Source organism: Podarcis pityusensis (assembly GCF_964106645.2).
Source record: "Podarcis pityusensis genome assembly, chromosome: 1".
NCBI classification, from domain to species: domain Eukaryota; kingdom Metazoa; phylum Chordata; class Lepidosauria; order Squamata; family Lacertidae; genus Podarcis; species Podarcis pityusensis.
In genome coordinates this window covers 1,452,815-1,461,048 of record NC_138028.1, presented here as the reverse complement: position 1 = coordinate 1,461,048, position 8,234 = coordinate 1,452,815, and the positions used below count along the sequence as shown (strand labels likewise).

The window sequence follows — 8,234 nt, the reverse complement described above, 5'->3', positions numbered from 1 at the left end:
CTGAAAACAAGCGGAAACAGTGAGCAAATTTTTCAGAAGGGACAGGCTGCTGGCCAGTAACTGTCCTGCTTCTGGTTAGAACCCCATTGGGGTGGAATTTGCACACATATAAAAAACGCTGTGGAAATGCTTTTTTAAAAAAAAAAAAATGTTTTGAAAAAATACAATGAATTTTGCATAGCTCACTGTTACCATCTAGTGCCACATTTGTATATTGCATTTTAAAACATATTTACAGCTGTATAGCTAAGTCTTGGGTCTTTAGTATTCCAGATGCAATTCAATGTGCTAGTTAGGAGCCTGACTGCTTCCTAAGCCTGAGAGAGAACCTCCCCTTCATTCAGATGGAGAGAGCTTTCCTGGTCCAAATCATATGAGCAGAAATCAAGGCAACCAGGGCATGTCAAGAGGTGTTCAAGCCATTCGTTTCCCATCCAATAGCCTGCTTATTTCCTGAAGAAAAAATGGCAAAACCTTCCTCTGGTTACTTGCCCTTAGCCTTTGCAAAGGGGAAAGATGGCAAAGTAATTTTATTATTAATCAAATTTATATACCACCCTTCATCCGAGGATCACACGGCGCTTTACAAAATAAATACACACCTGCATGCATAAAAACTCCCTCCCCCTCCTTTAAGACACCTTAAACTGGGTTCTTACTTTGGAGCAGCCATTTTGACTGCATACAGTATATGCAAAAAAAATATCGTATTTAGAAGTATGGAAGAACATTCATCTATAAAAGTTCTCTTTAGTCCAATGGGACACAATCCAGAGATGCTGGCTGACTCCCTCATCTGCTGCTGGTGAAATCCTGACCGGGCAGACACAACTTTTTAAGAGAGACAAAGTGGGTGCAAGAGAATCTTTGTTGTGCTTTTTAAACCAAGAGATGCCCAGGGCCAGAAGACCTTGCACACCAATCACAACAGCCCTGGATGGGATGGGAAGCTGCCTGGTTCCCGATGGCCTGGGGCTGGTGGCTCTCCCTCCATCTTTCTCTGCTGGCCTAACTTAGCTTGCAGAGTTGTTGTCCGGATAAAACAGGTGGCGTGTGTAGGGGAAGAGCCAATCCCATATGCATCTACTCGGAAGTAAGTCCGCTATCAGGACAATCGTTATTTCAAGGCTGGCTTTATTCTTTTACCGGTCATCTTAAGTGGTCTGTTTTTGTTACTCTGTATTTTGTTGGTGGTGTTTTGAAATACGCTGGCAGCCGTCTCGAGTCCCAATCTGAGAGAACGGCTGGATGTCTATAGACATTAAATAAATAAATCCAATGGAATTCAGCAGGGCTTACGGACAGAGAAGTTAGTGTAGAAATGTGAAAGGTTTATTTAAATATACTGACGTTTGGAAGGAGTTTATACAGAATATAGTAGGTTTCTGATAATCATGTAGGACAATAATATTTATATATACAAATATAATAATGTATGTCACTGAAACTGATTATACTCATTGCATATCTTTCTTGTGTTTTTTTGCACTGTTTTCTTTCATCCCTTTTTAAAAAAGTTAGTTTATAACTGCAATGTTTACTGCACGTTTTAAAATACGCACACACAAACACAAACTTTTAGTTACAGGTATTAGGAGCTACGCTGATACTTGCTGCTCCTCAACTTCTATTTGATTTTTTATTGTGTGCATGTGGTGGGAATGGTGCCAGGGGGCTCTGGGTTCAAATCGCCCGCTCAGAAACTAAGCTTTTGGCTGCTCACCCACCGTGTCTCTGCCTAGGGCAACCTTGCAGGGCTGTTGTGAAGGGGGAGGCAAGGGAGACCCTATGGGGAAAGGAAAAAAGAAGAGTCAAAATGTCTGTGATCCCCCTCAGACATCCTTTGTGTCCAGAGATGGAACAGAAATGAATTCAGTTCCCAGACACAAGAGCTACCCACACTGGAGGAATGGCAGATGAAACTGATGGACTATATGGAACTGGCGGAAATGACTGGCAGAATCCGTGACCAGGGAGAAGAGTCGGTGGAAGAAGATTGGAAGAAATTCAAAGATTATTTACAGAAATATTGCAAAATTAATGAATGTTAGAGTGATGTTGGATTGAAATTAAGTGGCTTCTAGCTGTACAGGCTTTAAAGTTATAAATATATCAAGATTAAGGATTAGGATTAAAAAGGTTAAAAGAATGGAAAAATTGGTTTTTAATAGGTAAAAATTTATTGCTATACTATATTAAGATTAAGGATTGGGATTAAAAAGGAGGGAAAGGAATTGCTGGACTAACAAACTGAATTGGAATACAAAAGAGGGAGGTATGAGGAGGTCCGGGAAACAAGTAAATGTAAAAGTAGTGATGAAAAGAGGGAATTGTTTTTAACTGTTTTTTCTTTTTTCTTTTTGTATTTTGCATTGTGTATTTTTCTTTTTATTCTTGAATTTTTCTTTTTTTGTTGATGTGATTCTTTCTTTGTGAAACTTTAATAAATATCATTAAAAAAAAAAAAAGAAATGAATTCAGTTCCCATTTATTTCACCGGCAGTGTTTGTAGGCTTTTCCTCAGGGAAGAGGAAATGAGTACAACAAATGAGTAAAGAAAACATGTTTGGAACTACAGAACAACAAAAACGGAGTAGTGTCCAAAAAATTTTCAAAACTTTTTTCAGAGAGGGCCAGATTTGATGAAGTGAAGGGCCGTGAGGGCCAAGCAAAGTTGTTGACTTTTTAAAATGATTTTTAATGATTTAATGAAGCTGTTGAACTTTTTTTAGGATTGAAGTTGTTGAGGTTTTTTTTTAGGATTTTGCCCCAGGAAATAAACTGCCACAGGGCCGGATTAAACCGACTGTTGGGCTGGATTAGGCCCCCGAAACGGACTTTCGACATGCCTGGAGTAAATAAAACCAAAATCTCACCGCCTCAAACCCTGAATCAGGCTTGGAAATGGCCTTGGCAAAAGTCAGAAGGGGGGCTGGGGAGAAGAAAGGGATGATGATGATGATGAATAATAATAATATTTGTTTATTATTAAATAATAATTTATTTAATCTGGGCGGCTTTCAACAGAAGCTCAAAAAACATTAAAAACGCCCCTCGCTCGGGGGTCGCATAATCTTGATTTCCCCCTTTTTTCCCTGCCCCTTATGCTGCAAAGCGGCTCCAGGTCTCCAGATGGAAGGAGGTAAAGAGGACCCGAATTGAATGGAAGGAGAAAACTGAGTTTGAGAAGGAGAGGAACAAAGTCTCAGTGTCAACCAGCGAGGTGTGAGGGGGGAGCACTCTGCGCATGCTCAGGGGCTCCCTCGCCCCCTCTCCGCCCTTTTCTGTGAGGAAAAGCTTCCGCGGCTCCCCTCCCCCCGCCCTCGCCCCCTTTTCCCGCCCTTTTCTCCCGCCTTTTCTCCCCCACCTGCGCTAAGCCGGGCCGCTCTCTGGTTGCTAAGCAACGTCCAGCGCCCTCCCTCTCCCTTCCCATAGTGCACCGCGCGGGACAGAGAGGCGCGGAGGCCTCTTAGCAAAGCCGACCAGCGGCGCACTCTTGGCGGCCCCCAACTTCCGGCTTCCCTTCGTCCCGCCGCCATATGCGGGACAAAGGCCGCGGAGGCCGTCGTTCTCGGTCTCGTCAGGCTTTCTACGTGGCAGCTTCCGACGCGAAGCGTGTCGAGGGTCGCGCCCCCCCCCGCCCCATTTCCGCGGCTCCTTCGCGGGCGCCGCTTGCGGGGCGGCGTGAGGGGAAAGAACCGCAGAGGAGCCGGAAGCGTCGTGGCGGCGACGAGGCCCCCTCCTTCCCTCCGCGCGTGCGCAGGCGCGCTGCATGCCGGGAGTGCTGAGGAGGCCCCTCGCGGCGCGCCTTCCGAGCGGCCGTTGCGGCGAGCGGTGAGGGGGCGCCGCGCTCTGTGCAGGCTCAGGGGCACCCTCGCGCGGGAGGCTGCGGAGGCCGAAAGGGCCGCCCTCCAGCCGGGGCGGGGAGCGGGGAGGCCGTGGGCGGGCAGTGCTGGCGGCGGCGGTCCGTTGAGGCGATTATTCCCCTCAGGGCCGCCAGCCCGGCCTCCCTGCGCGGGGAGTTCCAAAGGCGCCTGTCCGTGAGGGGGTCGGGGGTCGCCTGTCTCGGCCGCTTGGGCCCCGTGAGGGACGCGGAGCGAGGGAAAGAGCCGCCCAGAGGCCGAGGGCGGCCGTCGCGGGGGCAGAGCTGCCAAGATTTCCCTTTTTTAAAACAACTTTTTGTATTCAAAATTAAAACAAAACGTATTATCCAGAAACATATCATCCTTATTTTTACCCCCATTTTTCCTCACTCCCACACAACCCCCCCCCCGGCTTCCCTCAGTTCCAGTCTTTGGTTTCTCTGAGAATGCTGTTTTCTGCATGTTGTACAGTGGTACCTCGGGTTACATACGCTTCAGGTTACAGACTCCGCTAACCCTGAAATAGTGCTTCAGGTTAAGAACTTTGCTTCAGGATGAGAACAGAAATCATGCTCCAGTGGCGCGGCAGCAGCAGGAGGCCCCATTAGCAAAAGTGGTGCTTCAAGATAAGAACAGTTTCCGGTTAAGAACTGACCTCCAGAACAAATTAAGTGCTTAACCCGAGGTACTGCGGTATAGATCCTCAAACTATTTAGCTGATATATCATCAATAAAGAAGTTTGTGAATGTTTATTCAAAGCCAGCCAAGGAGTCCAGTTCGCTTTGTTGAGTCTTCAAATACTTTTTTAAAGGGAAATTCCCTTATTCTGAATAGGATTCCTCGCAAGAAAAGGGAAAAGTTGGCAGCTATGCGTGGGGGGAGAGAGAGCGCATAATAATAATAGTAATAATAATTTAATTATACCCCGCCCATCTGGCTGTGCTTCCCCAGCCACTCTGGGTGGCTTCCAGCAAAATATTGAAATACAGTAATGTACCAAACATTATAAGCTTCCCTAAACTTAAATAACCCATTTGCCGCCGTGTCCCCCCTTTCCCCAGGCTCCGGGGGTGCCATGGCAGAACGTCCCGAAGACCTGAACCTGCCCAACGCTGTCATCACTCGCATCATGAAGGAAGCCGTGAGTAATAGGCAGTCTCTCGGGGCTCAGGCACACTTCCACCACTTGCCCCAGGGTTGCAGGCAAGAACAACAATTATATCATTATTTTTATTGTTATAATATAAAATTATAATAATAATTTTATTATATTTTACCTACCAGTATAGGGTGTTATATAAACTCAATTAATAATAATGATGATGAAAATAATAACAACAAACATAACAATATACCCCACCTGTCTGGCTGGGTCTCCCCAGCCCTCCAAAAATACCCAAACATTACAACTCTCCTGATACAGGGCTGCCTTCAGATGTTTCCTGAAAGTGCAAGTAGCTTCTTTTCTTGTTTTTCCAGCCACATTCCCCAGGAAAACCCACCGTTTGCTATTGAATCAGAACAAACATCGATGGGGTTTTCTGTGGCCTTTGTTCAGCAGTACAAACGGCAGGTTTTTCCGGGGAAAGTGGCAGAACCAAAGAAAAACCTCTTGGACCCGTGATTAGAAATTTCAGAGCAAATGGAAGTGTGGCTGAGCCCTGTTCTTGGTACTTCTTGTGGCTCCGATGACTTCTGTTAAAGGTTTGTGTTTCCGTACATCTTACAAGTCCTGTCTGCCTCACCTCTTGTTCTCTCATTCCCTCTCTACTTACCTGCCTTTATCTTATTGCAGCTACCCGGATAACCTACTTTAACATTTTCTCTGCTGAATGTAACACACTCCCGTGCCAAGCCTTGGTTTGGGTTTTACGTATTTGTCATGTTTCATTACATGGTTAACATTCTGTAAAAATACTTTTGGTGCCGTGGGAGCCATGAATAAGAGGACAAGATGCTAGGAATCTGGAGCATTGGAGAAGACAGAGGCGCTAGTGGCTGGTGTGCAAGACATAGAGGGAGAGAGAAAACACCCTCATCAGTGGCAGAAGTGCAATGTCAGACGTGTCTTGATGGGAGAGGGACAGAACGCTGTGGGCAACTGGTGCCTGCTGAATGCAGACGCGACATGGATCTCCCAGGCTTACGCACGCCTCTTTCCCCTCAGCTTCCTGATGGAGTAAATATTTCCAAAGAAGCCCGAAGTGCGATCTCCCGAGCTGCCAGTGTGTTTGTGTTGTACGCCACATCATGGTGAGTGAGTGCTGCTGCTGGTGAGACCCATGAGCCTGATTGGATAAGCTCAAGCCTCTCACCATTTTTACTTACTGACAGTGGTATGTGGCTAGTGGAACTGGTTGCGGTCATGTTGGTAGGGTTTTTTTTTTTGGTGTTCACTCGGTCTACAAAAAGGAAAGAGAGCTTGGGCTGTCCCTTCACAATTGTTCAACACACACCTTTCCTGTGTGACATTTCACAACGCTGACTTGCAATTTATATGTTGTTTATAAGAATAATGACCGTACCAGTTTTAATAACACAAACAAACATAATGCAATAAATTTGGTGGCGCTCCAGCCTTCCAGTAGCCTCAACCTCCATAAGGTGGACAGTATAGAGCAACGCAAATATTGTTGTATATCAACAAAGGCTTCAGTACAAGTTCTATTGGTCCAATTGATGGGAGAAATTAGGTCATGCTGCTATCTTGCACCATGGCAAGCCATGCCTCCTCATAAAAAGTTATTTAAACAATGTTGGTCTTGAAAATTAAGATGTTTGTTTTAGTACCCTCAAAAGAGCTGTGCATTGATATATGTGCATGTATGTTTTTCATATGGATAGTCACCTGGGGAAAAAACTAATTAAAGCTTTGAAACCACATGGTTGCACTGTGTAGCCATTCATTTTGCTGCTGTTTAATTTTATGAGGGGCAGGAGGAAGAGAATTATTAAAAGTTTAATTTTTCCAAGGGAAAAAGACTGGTAGGAGATTTTTACTAGTGACGGGTGAGTAATTTTTCCTTTGCTTTCTCCATAATTAGTGCCAACAATTTTGCAATGAAGGGGAAAAGAAAGACGCTGAATGCTGCAGACGTCCTCTCAGCCATGGAGGAGATGGAGTTCCAGAGATTTGTTGTCCCCTTAAAGGAATCCTTAGAAGGTAAATGTTCAAGTGTCCTCTGTTCAGCTTCTGGTTCGCATTCTCCTGTGCCCGGGTGTGTGATGATAATAGCCACTGCCTGGGCTTGCTTTGACAGTTGCTTGTCCTTCTAGCTTACAGGCGTGAGCAGAAAGGCAAAAAGGGAGCCTCAGAGCTAAAGAAAAAAGACAAAGACCAGAAGGGAGATGCAGAAGACCCTGAGAAGAACCGAGGCGATGAGAACGAAGAGGAGGATGAAAGGATGGAGGAGGAGGAGCAAAACGAGGAGGAGGGGGAGGAAGCGGACAGCTAATCGCTTAGGATTTCAGCTCTGGGCAGCCCTAGTCCACCATCAGAACCAGCTGTGAAGCAGAAGAAGCAATATGGTTCCTGGTCTGAGACTGAGTGGGGATTTGAACTTTGGTTGAACCCCCAACACCACCCCAATCTCTGTGCTTTTCCTTCATTCCGGTGCTGGGGATGAGCTTGCACGTGGAAACACGGGCTTACTGGATCAAGTGGTCCCAAGAGACTTTGGAGGAGATCCTGGATCAGTTACTCTCCTTACAGTGTCTGCAGGTTGATTCCGCGTTTCTGCCCACATAGGTTCATCAGGATCATTACATGCGTCATTTAATTTGTAACAATTCATTTGTTGGTTTTTTTGTTCATAGTTGGGATTTCCAGGCTTTGTCAGGTGACAGCTGTTCAGGGTAACATTCGAGGGCAGCAAATGCTGCCACTTGCCAAGGAGGAGCTCTGCTCTGGTGGGCAGCAGTGGAGACTAGGCAGGTTTGAAGTGGGGCAGAACTGCTAACCACCCACTTTCAAAGGGTGTGGACATTGGGGAAGCCAGCAAGTCATTTTGAAAAGAGCATTGGATGGGATGCGAGCGGATGGAGGGTTAGTCAGAGAGGAACAATTCCTGACCACGCAGCACTGTGAAAACCAAATTTTTAAAAAATTATATGCAGTTATTCTCAAAATTGGATAACTTATGACGTTATTTTATATATAAAACAAGTAGATGCAGCAAAACAAGTTGATAGCCCAGTTCAAATGGACACTTTAATTGCCAAAAAATGAGATAAAATGGAATTTGCCTTATGATTAAGGGGAATACAATAAAAACCTCCTTGAGTAAACGGGCTGTATAAAAAAACATTCTGGTTAAGATGTTCAAGAAACAATTGCACATCTATTAAAATACAAGTTGAAACAGTTTAAA

The 8,234-nt window shown here is 45.3% G+C and overlaps 1 protein-coding gene across 1 annotated transcript; it reads left to right on the top strand.

Moving 5' to 3' along the window:
* The first annotated feature begins 3,754 nt into the window (after window positions 1-3,754).
* Window positions 3,755-8,234, top strand: POLE3 (DNA polymerase epsilon 3, accessory subunit). The gene is made up of 5 exons (XM_080993240.1): window positions 3,755-3,834; window positions 4,926-5,005; window positions 6,032-6,117; window positions 6,909-7,027; window positions 7,141-8,234. The coding sequence occupies exons 2-5, from the start codon at window positions 4,940-4,942 to the stop codon at window positions 7,317-7,319; spliced, it is 450 nt and encodes a 149-aa protein (XP_080849366.1). The 5' UTR covers window positions 3,755-3,834; window positions 4,926-4,939; the 3' UTR covers window positions 7,320-8,234.